The 22,980-nt window shown below is 42.8% G+C and overlaps 1 protein-coding gene across 1 annotated transcript in view; it reads left to right on the top strand.

The window, feature by feature from the left end:
* piwil2 (piwi-like RNA-mediated gene silencing 2) overlaps window positions 1-22,980 on the top strand; it is a 61,334-nt gene that overhangs the window by 22,191 nt on the left and 16,163 nt on the right. The window contains exons 10-17 of the mRNA XM_078565365.1: window positions 1,551-1,739; window positions 4,054-4,138; window positions 4,755-4,844; window positions 11,935-12,075; window positions 13,066-13,179; window positions 14,254-14,442; window positions 15,283-15,384; window positions 21,123-21,239. Coding sequence (XP_078421491.1) covers window positions 1,551-1,739; window positions 4,054-4,138; window positions 4,755-4,844; window positions 11,935-12,075; window positions 13,066-13,179; window positions 14,254-14,442; window positions 15,283-15,384; window positions 21,123-21,239 — 1,027 coding nt within the window. The remainder of the gene's footprint in view (window positions 1-1,550; window positions 1,740-4,053; window positions 4,139-4,754; window positions 4,845-11,934; window positions 12,076-13,065; window positions 13,180-14,253; window positions 14,443-15,282; window positions 15,385-21,122; window positions 21,240-22,980) is intronic.

Below are 22,980 nucleotides of genomic sequence, written 5' to 3'. Positions count from 1 at the left end.
CTTCTGAACTCCAACTTCCTGTGTGAAAAACAGAAGCTTCCTTTATTCCTTATTCTCCACCAGAGGGCAATATCTTCGAGACTAGAACACCGTACTGGCAGGTTTCATATAACAATTCTTTTTAACTAAAATGTCCTTTTACAAAAAGCATAAAAATTAAACATAAACATCACAGAGGGGATCTTCCAGGTGATGGTGTTCCCATCTGTCTGCTGCCCTTGTCGTTCTAGATGGTAGCAGTTGTGGGTTTGGAAGGTGCTGTCTAAGGAGCCTTGGTGAGTTCCTGCAATGCATCTTGTAGATGGTGCACACTGCTGCTACTGTGCATTGGTGGTGGAGGGAGTGAATGCCTGTGGAAGGGGTGCCCATCAAGCTGCTTTATCCTGGATGGCGTCAAGTTTCTCGAGTGTTGTTGGAGGTGCACTCATCCAGGCAAGTAGAAGAGTACTCCATCACTCCTGACTTGTGTCTTGTAGATGGTGGACAGGCTTTGGGGAGTCAGGAGGTGAGTGACTCGCAGCAGAATTCCCAGCCTCTGACCTGCTGTTGTAGCCACAGTATTTATATGGCTAGTCCAGCTCAGTTTCTGGTCAGTGGTAACCCGCAGGATATCAATAGCGGGAGATTCAGTGATGGTAATGCCAAGGAGTGATGTTTAGATTCTCTCTTGTTGGGGATGGCCATTGCCTGGCACTTGTGTGGCACCTGGCATGAATTATAGTTGCCTCTTGTCAGCCAAGCTTGGATATTGTCCAGGTCTTGTTGCATTTGGACATGGACTGCATTCATGAGTAAAATCAAGGAACACTCACAAAAAGGGTAGTGGAATTCTCTCCCAAAACTCCGTGGGGGCCATTAGACCTTTGAAGCCAAATCTCAAAATTGTTCTAAAGGTAGTGAGTGATATGGAATAACAGCAACAAAATGGGATTGATGTACACATCAATCACAATCTAATTGAATGGCAAAGCAAGCCTAAGGCCTTGAATGACCACCTCGTGTGCTGCTGTCTGATGACAGCTTTGTGTATACTCCATGAAGGTTTTCCATTGCAATGATGCCGGGTTAGTAGCACACTTTGAAACTGGAGGAGACCTTTGATCCATCTCCCATCTATCCAGAGTATCCAGTTGATGTATTTCTAATATCTCTGAATCCCAGGTGTTGACAAGAATCTTAACTAGCTTCCTTCCTGAAACTCATTCAGGTTTCTTATTTCACACACTCTGCTTCTTCCCCATCTGGCACCTGCCCACCATGCTGGTCATCTGTTCCAAACTCTGTGCAATGTATGAACTCCCCTCTGGTCTTTTCAACTATTCACAGAAACAAGGCGTTTGACCCAATGGGCTCACACTGGTGTTCATGCTGCACACAAGCCTCCTCCCAATCATCTTGACCTCACCCTATCAGCATGTTCTTCTATTCCTTCGCTCCTGTAAATACATCTGTGTCATTTTGCTCTAATATTCCCTGTGGTGAGTTCCATACTCTTGTTGAGATCTGTTTCCTCCTGTTCACTCCAGCCCATGTGTTGCCTTTCTTTCCAGGCAGGCTATATACCAGAGGAGCAGCGAGAATTTCCAGGATGACTGTACAAAACAGTTGGTGGGCAGCATCATTATGACCAAGTACAACAATCGCACCTACCGCATCGACGACATAGACTGGGACAAGGCTCCAACAAGCTGCTTTCAGATGGCGGATGGCAGAGATATTACCTTTTGTGACTATTACAGGTTAGCAGGGGTTTAGTTAGCAAAATAAGGAGTGACAGTTCATGTGCACAAGGACACAAGAAATAGGAGCAGGAGCAAACCATACGATCCACCGAGCCTGCCCTACCATTCAGAACCATCTTTGCTGATCTTGGACTTCAACTCCACTTTCCTGCCCACTGCCCATATCCCCTGATTTCCTGGGAGACCAAATATTTGTCAATCCCAGCCTCAAATTTAGTCAACGATGGAATATCCACAACCCTGTGGGATAGAGAATTCAGAAGATCACAACCCTTTAAGTGAAGAAATTTCTTCTCGCCTCAGTCCTAAATGATTGACCCCTTATCCTGAGACTGTGCCCCGAGACATAGATTCCCCATCCAGCGGAAACAAACTCTGTCTACACCCTGTCAAACCCCTTCAGAATCGTGTATGAGATCTCATCTCAGAAAATATAGGTCCAATTTGCTCAGTCTTCACTGTACTGCCTCAATGCAAGTACATTAGTACTCCAGGTGTGGCCTCACCAAAGCCCTGGAAGATTATAGCAGAGGTTCCTTATTTTTGTATTCCAGCCCCTTTGCATTACAGGCCAACATGCTATTTGCCTTCCTAATTGCTTGCTCTACCTTCATGCTAACTTCCAGAGTTCCTTGCATGAGTACACCAGGTCTCTCTCAGCATCAACATCTAGAAGTTTCATACCTTTTAAAAAAAATTTCCGCTTTTCTGTTCTCATGTCCAAAGTGAATGACCTCACATCTCCACACATTATACTCCATCTGCCATCTTGTTGCCCACTCACAACAAGGGAGTCAGAGGTTATCTGGGGTAGGAGGAATGTGGAGTTGAGGTCACGTTCCGATTAGCCATGATCTTATTGAATGGCAGAGCAGGCTTGAGAGGGCAAATGACCTACTCCTGCTCCTAATTCGTATGTTAACTTAACCTGTTGATATCTCGTTGCAGCCTGTTTGTTTCCTCTTCAGAACCTGCATTCCCGTCTAGCTTTGTATTGTCAACAAACTTAGAGATGTTACATTTTATCTCTCTGTCTCATTTGTTCATATAGATTGTAAATAGCTGACACCCCAGGAATGATCCTTACAGCACTCTGAGAGTCACAGCCTGCCAACTTGAGATGTACCATTTATGCCTACTTTTGCTTCCAGTCCATTAGCCAATCCTCTACCCATGCTGATATATCACCCCCAACTCTGAGTCTTATATCTAAGTATTAAGTAACCTTTGTTATGGCACCTTATTGTATACCTTTTGGAATCCAAGCATACTACATGGACTGGCTTCCCCTTTAACTATCCTACCAGTTACACCCTCAAAAACTCTATTGGATTTGTCAAATAGGATTTCCCTTTTGAAGATCATGTTGATTTGTTCTAATCATACTGTGTTTCTAAGTGCATTGTTAAGACTTCCTTAATAATAGATTCTAGCTCTTTCCCGATGACTGATATCAGGCTATCTGGCCTGGAGTTCCTTGTTTCCTTTGTCTCTCTTTTCTTGAATAGCGGTGGCACTAAATTTCTAACTTCCAATCTGCTGGGATGATTCCAGAATCTAGGGAATTTTGGAAAATCATAGCCAGTGCATTCACTATCTCTGCAATTATTTCTTTTAGAACCCAGGAATGTAGGCCATCAGGTCCCAGGGAGTTGTTGGATTTCAGTCCCTTGAGTTTCTGCTGTACTTTTTCTCTGATATTAATTGTTAGATCTGTTTGAAATCTATCCCATTTGGCACAATGGTAGTGCCACACGGCACAATGGAGGGCATCCTCAATGTGAGGACGGGACGTCGTCTCCACAAGGTCTGTGTGGTGGTCACTCTAACCGATACTGTCATGGACAGATGCATCTGTGGCAGGCAGGTTCGTGAGGATCAAGCATATTTTTCCCACTTGGTTCCCTCACCACCTGCCGCAGAGCCAGCCGAGCAGCTATGTATGCGCCCTTGCCATCCTCAGTGCTTCGTCCAAGATGGAGGAGCACTGATCCATCAGCTGAGGAGGGTGGTACATGGTAATCAGCAGAAGGTTTCCTTGCCCATTTTTGACCTGATGCCATGAGATTTCATGGGGTCCAGATTTGACGTTGAGGACTCCCAGGGCAATTCCCTCCAGACTGTATACTACTGCGCTGCCACCACTGCTGGGTCTGTCATGCCAGTGGGAGAGGATATACCCAGGGTTGGTGCTGGTGGTGTCTGGGACATTATCCATGAATCTAACCTGTGAAGTAAAGGTGAACTGTTTCACTCATTGCTTCAGTGGGATTAAGGTGCCATCATTGACATGTTGAATTTACAATTGCAGCAAAACCTATGGGATTACCATTCAGGACTTGAATCAGCCTCTCCTCGTATATCGACCAAAGCAGAAGTATGGACCGCAGGGACAGGTACAAGATAGGACCATAGAATCCTTGATAGAGTCATCCAATTAGTCCCACTTTTCTGCTCTTTACTCAGCTTCAGGTATTCACCAAATTCTCTTTTGAAATTTATTATTGAGTCTGCTTCCACAACCCTTTCAGGAAGTGCATCCCTAATTATCAGAACCCAATATGTGACAAAAAATGTCACTTCTGGCTCTTTTGTCAAATACCTGACATCTATGTCCTCTGATTATGGACCTTCCTGCCACTGGAAACAGTTTCTCCTTATTTAGTCTTTGAAAACCATTCATGATTTTAATTGCCTCTACAAAATTTCCCTGGAAGAACAACCCTCAGCTTCTTTTGGCTCTCCATGTAATGAAGTTCCTCATCCCTGGAACCATTCTATTAAACTTGCTTTCTAAGGTTTGAAATCCTTTGTGAAGCATGTATATGATTAATTTCTGTGCCTTATGTATTGCCATCATGAGTTTGCCTGTTGCACAGCACTAGTAAGAGTATGTCTGATTGGAATTTCCCATTAAATGTATAAGTAGAGACTGATTATTTCCTATGGGTAAACTGGTTTCGATAGAAAGTGGAATTCATAAATTCAGCCTTTACCCATTTTTATCCACAGCTTATCCACAGTGAGATCCTTCTCGTGCCTGAGCTGTCGTTCATGACTGGGATACCTGACCAGATGAGGAAGGATTTCCGTGCAATGAGGGCAAGTAGCAGTTCTGCTGACTTCCTACTTTGTTGTCATTAGTAGAACGCTGACTAACTGGTGTCACTCAATGTTGTGGGCAGGTAGTGATGTTTGATTTGCGGTAACAGTGATATGGAAACTTTGGCCTCCTCATTCTATGATGAAGATGTTCAGCAGGTGATGCCTGTACTAGCTCTTGGAAAGAACTATCCTATTATTTTCACTCCCATTGTCTTAGCAATTACTTTGCAAATTTCTCTGATACAAGTACACATTCAGTTCCCTTTTCAATGTTACTATTGAATCTGCTGCCACCATCTTTTCAAGTAATGCATTCCAAATCATCATAACTCATTGTGCAAAAAAAATTCTCATCTTCTCCCCTAAGTCTTTAGCTAAAGATCATAAATCACTGGTTACCTATCCTCCTAGTGGCGGAAACAGTTTCTTCCTGTCTACTTGATCAAAATCAAAATTTTGAACATCCCTAATAAACCTGCCCCAACCTTTTATTGAGAAACTCAAGTGAAACACCAGACTGTGTTCTAGAGGACACCACCAGGCTGATTAGATGAGTCAAAGAGGTGTGGGTTAGGTGACTTCAGGATTAAGATACAAAAACCCAATCATTTCCAGGAGAGTGATGGAAGAGGAGGAGGAGGTTTTTCAATTTTGAGACCTTGTGACAGAGTAGGAGAGAGGGTGTTTTGGATTTCTACAAATGTAAGGAAGGCTGTGGGGACTGTATTTATAACGTGGACATCAGAGCAAGGACCAGGGAACACTGGCCATAGCAGTATTGGTAAACTAGAGAAAGACTGAACAAAGAAGAGATCAGAGGCCAGAGTGGGAGTACTTTGACCATATCCGTTTAAATGGATGAACTCACTGGATGTTATCTCCAAAATTGGGGCCAGAGTAATCTTGTTTGTTATGTTATTGGACGAATGGCCTGGGCTAATAATCCAGACAACCCGAGTACAGATCCCACTGTACATTTTGAGAAATTAATTCCAGTTTTGTTTTTTTTTAAATTGGTCTCAGTAATAGTAACCAAATAAACCAGAGTAACCAGATAAAATGGACCAGATAAAGTAATGTGAGAGGGGAGAGCGGCTGACCAGACACAGCAGCACAAGAGGAGAGCGCAGTGGATCACATAAAACAGCTGGAGAGGGGAGAGCGGCAGACCAGATAAAAAAGCTGGGGGAGAGAACAGTGGACCAGTTAAAGCAGTGTGGAGAAAGAGCGACAGACCAAATCAAGCAATGTGAAAGGATAGAGTGTGACTGACCAGATAAAACAGCGCGAGAGTAGAGAGCAGCGGACCAGATGAAGCAGCGTGAGAGTAGAGAGCAGCGGACCGGATGAAGCAGCTCAGAGCACAGTCTGTGGCTCCTGGGCAGACCGGCCAAGTTCTGAGAAAAATCCAAGTACAATGTCATAGGAAACAGATAGTTGACTGGTTGGTGTGTATTTTTCATGTCTATATTTCAAAATTCAAGTTATTACTCATTGTATGGTTTTATTTGTAGCTGGAAGGTTACTAATAGTAGTAAAACTGATTAGCAGTAGAGTTTATTAATTATAAATTAAGAAATATAAATTAATTAACACATAATAAAGGTGGTAGGACAGGTAATGTGTTGTAGCCACAGTATGTGGGCGCTGATGGATCCAGGCAACCACATCTGCAGTCAGTGTCTCTAGCTCAAGGAGCTTTGGCTCAGAGTCAATGAGCTGGAAGTCAAGCTACAGACACTACAATGCATCAAGGAGGGGGGTGATGTACATAAGAAATAGGAGCAGGAGTAGGCCATTCGGCCCCTCGTGCCTGCTCTGCCATTCAATACGATTGTAGCTGATCTGATTGTGTTTCAAATTCCACATTCCCATCTATCCCCCAATAACCTTCTATTCTTGTTAGGCAAGGGAATCAATCTACCTCTGCCTTAAAAATATTCAATGATCCCGCCTCCAACACCTGAGGCAGAGCATTCCAAAGTCGCACAACCCTCTGAGAGGAAATATTTCTCCTCATTTATTTATTTATTTCAAAGGGAATAGAGTATAAAAATAGGGAAGTCTTGCTAAAACTATACAAGGCACTTGTTAGACCACACCTAGAATACTGTGAACAGTTTTGGTCCCCTTATCTAAAGAAAGATATGGTGGCATTGGAGGCAGTCCAGAAAAGGTTCACAAGGTTGATCCGGGTATGGAGGGATTTTCTTATGTGGAGAGGTTGGATAGGTTGGGCCTGTACTCGTTGGAGTTTAGAAGAATGAGAGGCAACCTTATTGAAACATATAAGATTCTTAGGGGGCTTTACAGAGTAGATGCTGAGAGGTTGTTTCCCCTTGTGGGAGAGTCCAGGACCAGAGGGCATTATCTCAGAATAAAGAGTCGCCCATTTAAGACAGAAATGAGGAGGAATTTCTTCTCTCAGAAGGTAGTGAATCTGTGGAATTCTTTACCATGGAGGCTGGGTCATTAAGTATATTCAAGGCTGAGATAGACACAGATTTTTAATCAGTCAGGGAATCAAGGGTTATGGAGAAAAGGCAGGAAAGTGGAGTTGAGGATTATCAGATCAGTCATGATCTCATTGAATAGTGGAGCAGATTTGATAGGCCGAATGGTTTACTTCTGCTCCTACGTCTTAAGGTCATATCTGTCCTAAAAGGATGACCCTAATTTTAAAACCGTGCCCTCTCGTTCTGGATTCACCCACAAGAGGAAACATCCTTTGCACGTCCACCTTGTCACAACCATTCAGGATCTTATACATGTCAATCAAGCCACCCCTCACTCTTCTAAGAGTGGAAACAAGTCCGGTCTGTCCATCCTTTCCTCATAAGACAACCTGCTTATTCCAGGTATCAATATAGTAAACCTCCTCTGAACCACCTCTAATGCATTTACATCCTTGCTTCAATAAGGAGACCAAAACTGCACACAGCATTCGAGATGCGGTCTCACCAATGCCTTGTATAACTGAAGCATAACATCCTTACTTTTATGTTCAATTCCTCTCATAATAAAGGATAACATTCTATTAGCCGCCTTAATTACTTGCTGAACCTGCATACTAACTTTTTGTGACTCATGGACTAGAAGACCTAGATCCCTCGGAATTCTGGACTTGTTCTCCATTGAAGTAATACACTGCTTTTTTTGTTCTTCCTGCCAAAGTGAACAAATTCACGTTTTCCCACATTAATCTCCATTTTCCAGATCTTTGCCCATTCATTCAACCAATCTATATCCACTTGCAACCTCCTTATGTCCTCTTCACAACATACTTTCCTACCTCTTTGTGTCATCTGCAAATTTAGAAACCATGTCTTCACTCCCCTCATCTCAGTCAGTGATGTAAATTGTAAAAAATTGAGGCCCCAGCACAGACTCCTGCGGGACTCCACTCGTCACATCCTGCCAATCAGAAAAAGACCCATTTATGTATACTCCCTGTTTTCTGCCAGCCAGCCAATCTTCCATCCAGACTTATATGTTACCTACTATACCATGAGCTTTTATTTTCTGCAATAACCTTTGATGTGGCATCTTATCAAATGTCTTCTGAAAATCCAAGTACAGTTCGTGTACAGGCTACCCTTTTTCCATAGCGCATGTTACTCCTTCAAAGAGCTCCAATAAATTGGTTAAATATCATTTCCCTTTCACAAAACCATGCTGACTCTTCCTGACTCCTTGGGTTTTTCTAAGTGCCCTGCTATAACCTTAATGATCAATTCTAACAACTCCCCTATGACAGACGTCAAGTTAACTGGCCTATAGTTTCCTGTTTTCTGCCTCCCTCCCTTCTTGAATAGAGGGCTATATTTGCTATTTTCCAATCTGATGGAAGCTTTCCAGAATCTAGTGAATTTTGGAAAATGAACACCAGCACATTTACTACTTCATTAGCCACATCTTTTAAGATGAAGTACATCAGGACCCAAAGACTTGTTAGCCCTCAGCTCCATCAGTTTGCTCAGTACTGCTTCCCCAGTGATGGCAATTTCACCAAATTCCTCTTTCCCTTCCACCACCTGATTTACAACTACTACTGGAATGTTTTTTGTATCGTCCATAATGAACACAGAAACAAAATATTTGTTAATTTCATCCGCCATTTCCTAATCATCTACTGTTAACTCCCCGCTGTCACTCTCTAGAGGACCAATACTCAATTTAATTACTCTTTTCCTTTCAAAATACCTGTAGAACTCTTGCTATCCATTTTTACATTTTCAGATAGGTTCCTCTCATACTCTAATTTCTTTCCCCTGATTAATCATTTTGACATTGTCTGCCGTTCTTTATATTCTGACCAATCGTCTGTTCTGCCACTCATCTTTGTACAGTTATATACTTTTTCCTTACATTTGATGCTTTCCTTAACCACTTTAGTTAACCACGGATGGTGGGCCTTCCCCTTAGAAGTATTCTTTATCGTAGGAATATACTTATTCTGAAATATCCCCTTAAATGTCTGCCACTGCTACGTTATTGATCTATTCTCTAGCCTCGTATCCCAGTTCACTTCAGCTAGCTCAGTTTTCGTGCCCACATAGTTGCCCTTATTTAAGTTTAAATTTTTAGTCTTAGACCCACTCGTCTCCCTTTCAAACTGTGAAACTGGATATAAAATATTACCTGGACGCTTTGTTCCAGAAGGCAGTCACACATCTTCGATTAGGGTTGTCTGATTTGGTCCATGGTCAGCAACAGGACAATGTGACTGAGAGTGAGGCAGTTATGGAGACCCAAAAGATAGAAGTGGAGGAGCCTCAGCCCTTGCTGTTGTCAACAGGCTTGTGGCTCTTGCAGTTTGTCCGGTTGAGAACAGGGATTGAATTATTGTTAGCACAATAAAATGTATGACATGATAGCCATATGAGATATGGTTGCAAAGAGACCATGGCTGGGACCTGAACATTGAAGGGTATTTGACATTTCATGTATACAGGAAGCAAGGAAGCGGTGGTGGGGTAGCTTTGTTAATCACATGTCATTAGTACAAAAGTGAGAGATGACCTTAGCTTGAAGGGGCAAGGTGTAGAATCAGTTTGGGTAGAGATAAGAAATACAGTAGGACAGAGTGTACAGGAAGAAATAAATGGGGCATATCAGAAAGTAATGATAATAATCATGGGTGACTTTAATCTAGCCTGGAAAATGAGTGTATAGAGTGTATTCAGGACAATTGCTTTGAGCAGTACTAGAGCCATCCATGGAGCAGGTGTTCTAGACCTGGTAATGTGCAATGAGACAGGATTAATCAATAACCTCATGACAAAGGAGCCTCCAGATGACAGCGATCATAATATTGCTGGGACACCATATCACAGATTCACAGTGTAGAGTCAACATCACTTTATATAAGGGCAACCATGTTTAACCAACTTATTACCTTTTTTTTAAGGAAGTAACAATCAAGGTGGATAAAGGGGGACTTATAGAGATGGTGTACTTGGATTTCCAGAAAGCATTTGACAAGCTGTCACACCAAAGGGTGCTTAACAAGATAAGAGCACCTGGTGTAGGAGGTGGCATACTTGCATGGATAAAGGATTGGTTAGCTAACAGGAAGCAAGGAGGAGGGATAAATGGGTCTTTGTCGGTTTGGCAAGCTGTAACTATTGGAGTGCCACAGGGATCAGTTCTGGGGCCTCAAATATTTAGAATCTACCTCAATGCCTTGGATGAAGGGACCAAACGCAAGACAGATAAATTTGCCAATGACATCAAGGTAGGTAGCAAAGTTGTCAAGAGGAGATAGAGAGGATCTGCAAATAGATAGGTTAACTAAGTGGGAAAACATTGGCAGATGGAGTATAATGTGGGAAAATGTGAACGTATTCAGTTTGGCAGGCAGAATAGAAAAGCAGTATACTATTTAAATGGAGAGAGATTGCAGAACTCTGTGGTACAGAGGGATCTAGGTGTCCTGGTACATGAATCTCAAAAAGTTAGTTTGCAGGTACAGCAAGTGCTTAGGAAGGTAAATGGATTGTTGGCATTTATTGCAAGAGGAATGGAATATAAAAATAAGGAAGTTTTACTACAGCTGTGCATGACCTTAATGAGACCACATCTGGAGTAGTGTACAATTTTAGTCTCCTTATTTGAAAAGGATATAGTTGCATTAGAAGCAGTTCAGAGAAGGTTCACTCGGCTCATTCCTGGGATGAAGGTGTTAACTTATGAGGAAAGATTGAACAGATTGTATCCATTTGAGTTTAGAAGAATGAGCGATGATCTTACTGAAATATATAAGATCCTGAGGGGGTTTGATAGCATGGCAACTAGGAGGTTGTTTCCTCTTGTTGGGGAGGCGAGAACTAGGGGACACAGTTTAAGAATAAGAGGTCTCCCTTTTAAGGCTGAGATGAGGAGAATTTTTTTCTCTGAGGGTGGTTAGTCTTTGGAATCCCCTTCCCCAGAAAGTAGTGGACAATGGGTCATTGAATTTATTTAAAGCTGTTAGATTTTTGATAGACGAGGGAGTAGGGGGCAGACAGGAAGATGGAGTTGAGACCACAATCAGATCAGCCATGATCTTATTGAATAATAGAGCAGGCTCGAAGGGCTGAATGGCCTACTCCAGCTCTATTCCTGTCACCATCAAGCTGTTGAATTGTAATAAAATCCCAACTGATTCACTAATCTCCTTTAGGGAAGGAAACTTGCATTATCTGCTCCAGCTATATGTGACTCCAATTCCACAATGTGGTGAGGAGATTATGCACTGTAGAACAGTCTGGATAAGAGATTTTCTGTCTGAGGTCAGAGAACCCACCCAAGTGGGCTAGTGTAGTAGATCCATTATTTTTATATCTCAGGTTCACAGGATAGTCAGGTTCTCAATTTAACATCTCATCTAAAAAAAGAGCACCCCTGACAGTGCAGCACTCCCTCCTTACTGCACTGAGAGCATCAGTCTGAGTTATGAATCCAAGTCTTTGAGTGGGACTTGATTCCATGATGACCTTCTGTCTTAGAGGAGAGAGTGCTAATCGGTGAGCCATGGCTGATGGCCATCCAAGTGTACAGTTATGCTTCTATTGGTTTAATTTCTGGGTTTTGTTTGAGCTTGTAGGACCTGGCTGTGCAGGTCAACCTGACTCCAGAGCAACACCATAAGGCTTTAGAAAAACTGCTTAACAACCTTAAGAAAAATACCATTGTCCAGGAGGAGCTGGCACACTGGGGGCTCGTCATAGATGAAGATATTTATAAGGTGGGTGTTTGTACTTTGCCTTGTAGGGAAGCAGCTTCCCAATCTGAGACCTTGGGCTGGGAGGGGAATGCTACAACAGTGTTGCAGTCTTACGGGCTGGGTACAACCTCAGGTGGAGAAGGAGACCCCTCTCCTGAGGTGTTCAGGCAGAGCCGAGCAGATCCATCGAGTTCCATTTTGTTATCCTGCATAGCAGCTGGCTGTGGAATTGCCAGTTCTCCCTGGGATGAGTTTAGTATTTACCACAGAAAACTGGGGAATAGAGAGTCAGCCATCAACATCCACCATCTATGTCCGGCTTTCTTAGTGGAGCCGGGCAACAAGTTGTCTGCCCAACTTGCCCCTCTTGGTTTAGAATGATGCATGCTATGGAAAGTTTCAAGAAAGAAAGACTTGCTTTCATACATTTCTTTTCACAACCTCAGGAGGTCCCAAAGCACTTTATAGCCAATGAAGTACTTTTGCAGTGTAGTCATTTTTAGTATGTAGAAAACATGGCAGACAATTTTACCATAGCCTGATCCCACAAACAGCAATTGACGAGTGGCCCATAAATATTGGTAAGAAGACCAGGGCTAACTTCCCTGCTCTTCTTCAAAATAACATCCATCTGAGAGGGCAGATGGGTAATTGTTTAACTTCTCATCCAAAAGACAGCAACTCTGACAGTACAGCACTCCCTCAGTACTGACAATGGAGCACCAGTCTCTACAGTGAGCCTTGAGCCCACTACATGACCTGGAGATGCAATTGCTACCCGCTGAGCCACAGCTGACACCTTTCAAGGAAGAAGGCAAGAGAACACGAGAAGAGACTTAAACTCGTCTTTAAAATGGGAAAGAGAAAGGATGAATATTTATTGAGAATGAACCATCAGTTAGTTCCACAGCATTGCTAAAGAAAGTATACCTTCAGATAGCAAGTCTGACTGGATTATTTACATTTTTTTCATTTGCCTTTTCTCCCTCTTGGCTGAATCCTCTTTGATAGACGGAGGGAAGAATCTTACCTCCTGAAAAGATCATCGTACGATACAAGTCGTTTCCAAGTGGGGCTGATGTTAACTGGTCAAGAGAGGTTGTGCGAGAGAAAGTGATATCAGCGGTAAGTACTCAGGAGGAAAAATGCAGCTGTGTTCAGTTATACACCTGGATTGAACTCTGTTTCGTAGCAGTATCCCAGACTTAAGCCAAGATTTATTGATGTATTTGATTTCGTTATCAACTGCATAGAACTTAGAGCCTGGAAATAGGCAGTTCAGCCCTCCCAGCATGCATTTACTCCAAGTCACATTTCTGAATCACAGAATCCCTTCACTTCTTTCCTTCACCCAGCTATCCAGTGTAATCTTGAATGTGACCCAGCTTCTGACTCAACCACTGGCCCTAAAATGCTATCATGTGTAGAATTCTTGAGCACAGATTAAGGCCCACAAGCTTTTAATGCACTAACGACAAGTTTCTGGCCTCAATTTTGATCAGTGTCATGTATTTAATGCTTAAAAACTTCCATCTCTTAGAGTCTTCAGAATGAAAAGGTATGAATGCTGAGAGTGAGCTGCAAGATCATCTGATATGAACCCACCTGTACTTTTTTTTACATTGGTTTCAGTGCGATTAGATACGATTTTAAATTGGTTTAACATTGGACTTGCCCATTCACTTAAACCAGTCTTGAGAGCATGAAAATGTGAAATGTGGAGCAAAAATGCTTGGGCTTGCGGGGTGGAGAGGGCAAGATGGCAGAGCATATTTTTTAAAAACCTGCATTCAGACAGTGCCTATCACAAGCTCACGATGACCCAAAGTGCTTCGCAGCCAATGAAGTATTTTTGAAGTGCAGCCTCTGTTAAAATATAGGACAGGTGGCATCCAGGTTGCGCATAGCAATTTCCCACAGGCACCCGTGTGATAATTACCAGATGATGTCTTTTTTAAAAGTTGCCTGAGGGAATGCCATGGAATTTTATATATACACTTGAAAGGCCCTATGTGGCCCTTAGTTCAACATCACATCTGAAAGATGACACCTGTGATAGACCAGCACTGAAATATTGGCCTAGATTTTGTGCTCAAGTCTCTGGAGTGGGACTTGAACCCACAACCTTGTGCAAAAGCAGAATGAGTTTTCTTTCTAGAATGCTTGTGCTGAATATTTGCTTTCTTGCTTTGAGCATAGGCACCATTACACTGCTGGGCTCTCTTTTACACCAAGCAAAGTGCAACACATGCCAAGGACCTGGTCAGCTTCATGTCGAAGGTGGCAGAGCCCATTGGAATGACCTTCCAGCAGCCTGCATACATTGAGCTGAAGGATGATCGTACCCAGACCTATATCCGAACTCTGCAGTCTCACTTGGAGAGCAATGTAAGTTGCAGGTTATTCTTTGCACTTTTATGTCTCAGCTGGAACCAATGTAAATTTTCAAGTCAAAACCTACTGATCTCAGTTGTGTATAATTGTATTAGATGTGTGCAACCATATAGGACAGTTTGCTGACTCCACCATGGAGCTTGACACGGCTGCCTCAGAGTAGCCTGGATGCTTATTTGTGCTACCTTACTGATTTAGCTCGCGTTTTGTTAGTTCTTTAAGACATTGAAAAGACAGGCAGCTTCATGGAAGTATCGCCTTTCAGATCAGGCATTAAACCATAACTCTGTCTGCCCTTTCAGGTGGTCATAAAAAGTGCCATCCCAGGAGAGTTCTTCAGTTTCCCCCCTGACATTTATGTCTCAATCTCCAAAACAGATTCAACAAGCATTTGACTCATTACTGTTTCTGACGTGTTGCCTTGATGAAATTGGCTGCCCTGTTTGCCTCCAGAGCAGTAGTTCTAGTAATTGCAGTAAATTAATGTCTTTAGGATGTCCTGAGGATGTAAAAGGCACAAGACTGCAAGTTCTTTCTTTTCTCTTATCAATGGATTCTTAGAAATAGCAAGCTATTCCACGAAAGGTACGGGTGAACACAAATTGGGGCTGAGTAGAAGAAGCTGAACTTTGTATCTCCCTTGCTGTTAGTGGATATGGCACTGCTCACTGGTGAACCTGGCTGTGGAAGATGGGTTTTATAGTCCAGTCACTGCTGACTCTCATCGAGCACAAAACATTATTAAAGGTGGAACAAATCAATTAATGTTGTCACAGTGCAATTCCGTATCAGTTTGAGATTTAAATATGTTACACTTGTGTTTCGTGTTCACAGGGTTCGGTTAAGATTGTGGTGTGTTTAGTGACTGGTAACCGTGACGACTTGTACCATGCCATTAAGAAACTCTGCTGTGTGCAATCTCCGGTCTCCTCACAGGTAAGAGTTGACTGCATGGACAACAGGAAGGACCTGGTGGTAGAAATGTCCTTAGCCACACACATCTTCTGAAGCCTTGTAATCCCAGTGCTACCATTGGACCACACTTGTCCATGGAACTGCAATGCCTTAGAGACTAATGTTGGGCTATTGCTGTTTAACATATTGATAGGAACAGGAGAGGTCATTCAGCCCCATGAGCCTTTTCAATCAGATGACAGCTGATGTCTCATTCCACTTTATTTCCCTACCTTAGTATCATACCTCCTCGAACTGAGTTAGAGGTGGAAATGGAAATTTGTGCATCATATGAAAGTAGAAGTGACTATGAGGAACAAGGAACAGACTGATCAAACGTCAAAGGATCTGGATAGACTGAGAGCTGGGTTGAGATGGGGCAGAGGTCATTTAACACAGTAAAATGCAAGTCACGCAGTTGAGAATGGATGACGAGCAGTGGCAACATAACCAGTTGGACGAGGCACTGGAGAGAGATTTTGATAATGATTGTTAATTATCTGATCTGCCTAAGTGCAAGTTCCAGTGCTCATTTGTCCAAGCCTCAAGGTCTTGCTTTTTCCTCTTCAATTGTTGGTAGGAGCCTTCTATTTTCAATTTCAATGAGCACTATGACAGGAGCAAAGAATACATGAGATGGGTGAATACATGAGTGTTATCCTCCTTGTGTGCTTAAAAGAAACAAGTCTTCTTCCTGAAGGATCCTGTAAGCAACTGTTGTCCCTCGAAGTTCTAGCTCATCTGCTATCATCACCAAAGATTCGCTGCTTCTGCCATTGGCCATGGCCCTTCACTGTGAGCATGGAATCCTTACCTGGGCCTGGGGAAACTCACAAAAGGGCCAGAGAGCCTTCCAGGGTATCTTTGACGGGCTTGACAGTCCCAATGATTTTGTGCATAAAAAGCACATAATCTTGTTCACTTTTAACAATCCCAAAGGGTATCCCAAAGACGGGTAGTAAGAGTTTCTATGGATATTTAAATCTGCATCTACAAGATGCACTGCAGGAATTCACCAAGGCCCCTTTGACAGCACTTTCCAAACCCATGACCTCTACCATCTAGAAGGACAAGGGCAAAAGATAGATGGGAACACCACCACCTGGAAGTTGCCCCCCAAGTCACTCACCATCCTGACTTGGAAATATATCACCGTTCCTTCACTGTTGCCGGGTCAAAATCCTGGAACTCCCTTCCTATCAACACTGTGGGTGTACCTACACCACATGGACTGCAGCGGTTAAAGAAGGCAGCTCACCACCACCTTCTCAAGGGCAACTAGGGATGGCCAATAAATGCTGGCCCAGCAAATGATGTCCACATCCTGTGAATGAATAAAAAAAGAGTTAACAAACTGAGTGTTGGTCCTATAGAGTGCATCTGGAGAATTGAGAATGGAAAGTAGGGAGATGGCAGATGAATTAAACAGATATTTAGCTTCGGTGTTCACTATAGAAGACACAAGTAACACCCCAGAAATAGCTGTAAATCAGGAAATGGAAGGGAGGGAGGAACTCAGGAAAATTGCAATCACCAGGGAAGTGGTATTAAGCAAATTGTTGGGGCTGCAGGCTGACAAATCCCCAGGTCTGGATGGACTTCACCCTAAGATCTTGAAAGGAGTGGCTGGTGAGGTAGTTGATTTTAATTTTCCAATATTCCTTAGATTAGGGCAAGGTTCCATTAAATTGGAAAATAGCAAATGTAACTCTTTCATTCAAAAAGAGAGGGAGACAGAAAGCAGGAAACCATAGGCCAGTTAGCTTAACATCTGTCATAGAGAAAATGTTAGAAGCTATTATTAAAGATGTTGTAGCAGGGCACTTAGAAAAATTCAAGGTAATCAGGCAGAGTCAACATGGTTTTGTAAAAGGGAAATCATGTTTAACCAATTTATTAGAGTTCTTTGAAGGAGTCACATGTGCTGTGGATAAGCAGGAACCGGTGGATGTACTGTACTTAGATTTCCAGAAGGCATTTGATAAGGTGCCACATCAAAAGTTATTGCAGAAATTAAAAGCTCAAGGTGTAAGGGGTAACATATTCGCTTGTATAGAAGATTGGCTGGCTAACAGGAAACAGAGAGTTAGCATAAATGGTTCTTTTTCTGGTTGGCAGGATGTGATGAGTGGTGTGCCACAGGGATCAGTGCTGGGACCTCAACTTCTTACAATTTATATAAATGACTTGGATGCATGGATCGAAGGAATGGTTGCTAAATTTGCTGACGACACAAAGATAGGTAGATGTGAAGAAGATGTAAGGAGGCTACAAAGTGACATATATAGGTTAAGTGAGTGGGCAAAGATCTGGCAAATGGAGTATAATGTGGGAAAATGTGAAATTGTTCATTTTGGCAGGAAGAATAAAAAAGGAACTTATTGTCTAAATGGTGAGATATTGCAGAGCTCTGAGATTCAGAGGGATCTGGGTGTCCTAGTGCATGAATCACAAAAGGTTAGTATGCAGGTACAGCAGGTAATTAGGAAAGCTAATAAAATGTTATCATTTATTGTGAGGGGAATTGATTACAAAAGTAGGGAGGTTATGCTTCAGTTGTACAGGGCATTGGTGAGACCACATCTGGAATATTGTGTACAGTACTGGTCTCCTTATTTAAAGAAGATGTAAAAACATTAGAAGCAGTTCAGAGAAGGTTTACTAGACTAATACCAGGAATGTGTCTTATGAGGAAAAGGCTTGTCAGGCTTGTGTCCACTGGAATTTAGAAGAGTAAGAGACAACTTAATCAAAACCTTTAAGATCCTGAGGGATCTTGACAGGGTGGATGTGGAGAAGATGTTTCCTCTTGTGGGAGAATCTAGAACTAGGGGGTCACTGTTTTAAAAATAAGGGGTTGCTCATTTAAGACAGAGATAAGGAGAATTTTTTTTCTCTAAGGCTAGTTAGTCTTTGGAACTCTCTTCCTCAAAAGGCCGTGAAAGCAGAGTCTTTGAATAATTTTAAGGCAGAACTGGATAGATTCTTGATTAACAAGGGGATGAAAGGTTATCTGGGGTAGGCAGGAATGTGGGGTTGAGGTTACATTCAGATCAGCCATGATCTTAATGAATGGCGGAGCAGGCTCAATGGGCCAAATGACCTACTCCTGCTCCTAATTTGTATATTCTGTCCCAGAGGCCTCCCCTCTCCCAGAAGGGGTCTTACCTCTGCCGTGGCGAATATCCATGCCTTAGGCTCAGACTGTTGCCATGGAGAGAGAGTCAGTAGTTGGGAAATGTAGTTTGGAGCAGGGCCAAAAACAATGGCTTCAGTCTTCCCAATATTTAATTGGAGAAAATTTCCCCTGCTCATCCATTACTGGATGTTGGATAAGCAGTCTGATAATTTAGCAACAGTGGAAGATTCAACAGAGGTGGTGAGGTAGGCTAGGTGTCGTCAGCACCCAATTGAAAACTAACGCAGTGCTTTCGGACTGCATGTAAGTCAGAACTAGGAAGCATCCAAGGATAGATTCTTAGAAGTCATCAAAAGTGATGGTGGGGGCAGGAAGAGAAGCTATTGCAAGTGATTCTCTGGCTACAATGAGATAACTAAAAATGGAATCAGGCAAGAGTACCCCACCCAGCTGGACAACAATGGAGAGATTTTGGAGGAGGATGGTGTGGTCATTCGTGTCAAATGTTGCAGGCAGGTCAAGAAGAGGAGGCACATAGACACAAAGGATATCATTTGTAACTTGAATAAGAGCTGTTTCGACACTAAAGCGGATTGGAAACCTGATGGAGGGATTCAAACGTGGAGTTCCGGGAAAGATGGGCACGGCGTTTGGAGAGAAGGAAATTTGGAGATGAGGCAGTAGTTTGGAGGGATGGTAGGGTCAAGGGTTGGTTTTTTTCTAGAGAATGATGATGGCAGATGTAAAGGATAGAGGGACAACACCTGAAGAGAGAGAAATCATTAGAAAGACGGGCTAACATAGTGGCCAGGAGGGGAAGTTAGACAGTCAGCAGTTTAGTGGAATCAGGGGAACTGGAGGTGGGCCTTGCAGATCAGAAGAGTTCAGAGAGGACATGAGGGGAGATATGAGAGAAAATTGTAAGTTCAGGGCAGTGGGGAGATTTTAACTAAGTTTGGCCCAGCGGGCTAGTGGAAGAGAGGAACGCTGTCCAGGCAGCTGAAAGGATGGTCTCAATCTTAGTGACAAAAGAAATCCATGAGCTCCTCACACTTGTTGTTGAAGATGAGGACAGAATACAAAGGGAAGAGAGGTTTAAGAAGACGGTTTGCAGTACAGAAAAGAAACTGGGGGTTATCTTTGCATTCCAGGGTGATTCTAGAATAATGAGCAGTTTCATTAATTTTATGAATTTTATTCTCAAATCTTTCCCTGATCCTCTACTCCCATTTAGTTTCTTACCTGCCAGGGAATACATGACAATGTCAACTGAGGCAAAATCCACCCGTAATTTTCATGCATGCTGTGTTCCTCCTTCCTACTCTGACCTCTCTTTCCTCAAACACCGACACCGTTTCAGTGAAATTCAATGCAAGCTCGAGAAGCAGCACTTCATCTTTCAATTGGGCACATCACAGCCTTACAAAGTCAACATTGAATTCAACAACTTCAGATCGTGGCCACCATTGACATTTTTTCCGATGGATGCTGGTAATGATAATGGTAATAATAACCCAACTGCTGTTTTTCTACTTATCCCATTATCACCCCGTTTTGGTTTGCACCATCATCCCTTTTTTAATTTAATCCATCCTGCCTTCTGTTTCGTAGTGTGTTTGGGGTCTAGATGAGGTTCTTCGGGGTTTGTCTACTTTCCCTAAGGAAGCTACTCAAGACTAGTTTGTTAAAACCATTAAAACAGATGCAGACATGATGGGCCGAATGGCCGCCTTCTGTGCCGTTAAAATCCTGTGATTCTGCGATTATTATTTATTTTCAGCTCTCTTTACACCTTGGGAACTCAGCAGGAGTTTGGACCTCTCCTCCCTCCAGATCTCTATTATTTGGTCATGTGTAATTCCATCATAGTTACGTCAGCATCAGGTGCTTCTGCTGTTAACACTTTGCCTGATCACAGACCTTCACTTTTGTTCTTTGCTTCCCCAGCCCTTTTCCCTGGCTCTTTACTTGCTTAAAAATCAATCTCACCTCTCCCAGTTCTGAAGAAAAGTCCTTAATGCAAAACATTAATTCTGTTTCATCGTCCACAGACGCTGCCTGACCTGCTGACCTGTATTTTCTGTTTTTATTAGCAATTTGCAGCATCCACAGTATTTTGTTTTTGTCTGCCTGCATTGTCTTTGTACTTTTTCTATCGTCTGCCAAATGTTTATAGAGTCCTTGGACAAATTAATTTGACCCAATCAGTTCTTGGACTCGTTCTTGGGGTTAAAGAAAACCAGAGCTAGGGACAGTGAAAGGATCAAGTGGGATAATTGGGGATTAATCAATTCAAAATAGTTAAAGGATTTGGACTTGTTGGACGCCCTGGTTGTAATGGGTTAGTGAGAATCAGTCGGCGGGGGAATGCTTACCTGTAGGGAGCCTGCCTGACATTCCATTCAATTAACCGAATGGATAGTCAGAGATTTCTCTGGTTGGTTTTCATCTTTATCCTGTGTCTGCATAATCCAATACTGAGCATGACAGGAATGTGCAGTCTACCCTGTAATTCTTACAAGGGGTTGTCATGGCATCGATATATTAATTAGTAATGTGACGCTGATTTTGATCCTGCCAGGTGATTAATGTGAGGACAGTCTCTCAGACTGCTCGGATGAGAAGCATCTGCCAAAAGATCCTACTACAGATCAACTGCAAACTGGGTGGAGAGTTATGGGGTGTGGACATACCGCTGGTGAGTGCACAGCTTGGCTCCAAGCTCATTCATTGCGTATATTTAGATACAAGTGGTTTCAGCTTCACACACCAGCAGCAAGTATCAGCTGGATTCAGTCAGTAGCACTCTCACCTCTGAGTTTAAAGGTTGCGGGATCAAGGCACCATTCTGAGATAAGAACAGATGATCAAGGCTGAGGCTTCAGTGCAGTCCTCAGGGAGTGCTGCACTTGCAGTATCAGAGGTGTTGTTTTTCAAATGAAACGTAAAACCAAGGCCCCCACCTGTCCATTCACTTTCAGCTGGATGTAAAACATTCCACAGCACTATTTCAAAGAACAGGAGGGAGTTCTCACCTGGGGCCAGGTATTACTCCCTGTTGCACTATCTGCTTACATTTCTGCTTTGGGCTTGGGACCTTCAAGGAAACTCTTCGTATGAGTTGCCCTGAGGCTTTATTTGTAGCATGTAGATTCCACAGTAAGAGTCAAATGCTAAAACAAGTACAAAACAGTTATTATACAAGAGCTTCTACAAAAACACACTATCCACTTAGTATAATAGTGCATTATTGCAGTGTATAGTAATTTTTTTTCAGCAACAAGCTGTGTCTGCAAACTGAAGAGATTGTTAGTTACTAAACCTGAGTGGCACCAGAAGATGTTCCACCTTGACTGCAGCTGTCAGCTCCCTTATCCTGGGAACATAGACACTGACTAAGCTGCTCTCTGCCCCGCTATTTAAGGCCTGAAACTACAGTCTAGGTGGCACTTGCTAATTAAATCAGAGGCAAGTTACAGAAACATCTCACGTGTGAAGAACTGTTGTCACCTTATCACTGAACTTATTCCTTTCACGTATGTGTGTCCTTGTATATTTTATGTATGCAGCGGATCCTATTTTCACAACTGAGCTTCAGGAACAAATTGCAACTTGAAACTCATTTAGTCAATAGCTAAACCATGACGTTTGCACAAGACATTCCCCCTGTGAAGGGAATGCCAGTCTGTTGCTTGCCCCTTGACACAGTGGCACTGAGCTAGTTCCCACGAAGATGTCCCACATCCCTTACACCCTCATGTGATTTGCACTCACGTTCTTTAGAAGTTTAGTCACTGGTGTGAAATCCAAAATGTAGCGGCTAACTTATACACAGCAAGATCCCATAAACTGTAAGGAGATAATTGTTAGATCATTAGTTGTAGTTTTATTGGTCGAGGGATGAATATTAGCCCCAAGGCACCAGGGAGGACTCCCCTCCTTTTTGAATAGTGCCATGAACATCCACCTGAGAGAGCAAAAGGGACTTCTGTTTAATGTCTCACTTGAAAGATGGCATTTATGATAGTGTAGCACTATCTCAGTACTGCACTGGGAATGTCTACCTGCATTCTCTGCTCAAGTCTCCACTGTGGGACTCGAATCCACAACGTTCTATCTCATGTGGGAGCTAAGGCTGACAGTTTTGATTCCTTTCTCCCTAAGATGGAAAAGAGAAGAGGAGATTTGACAGAGGTGTTCAAAATAATAAGAGGTCTAGGCATAGGAGGGAGAATGAGGGACACAGACTTACGGTAATTGCAAAAATAGCAATGCTGACACGAAATAGTTTTTGATGCAGCAAGCGATTAAGATCTGCCTGAGAATGTGGTGGCGGCAGATTCAATAAAGGTGTTCAGAAGGAAATTGGACTGTTAACTGAAAAGAATGAATGTGCAGTGTTACAGGGAGAAGGCGGAAGAACAAAACGAGTTGAATTT

The sequence above is a fragment of the Cetorhinus maximus genome, chromosome 20 (genome assembly GCF_964194155.1).
Source record: "Cetorhinus maximus chromosome 20, sCetMax3.hap1.1, whole genome shotgun sequence".
Lineage (NCBI taxonomy): Eukaryota > Metazoa > Chordata > Chondrichthyes > Lamniformes > Cetorhinidae > Cetorhinus > Cetorhinus maximus.
Note: the sequence above shows the minus strand (reverse complement) of the source record. Positions and strands in the feature narration are given on the sequence as shown.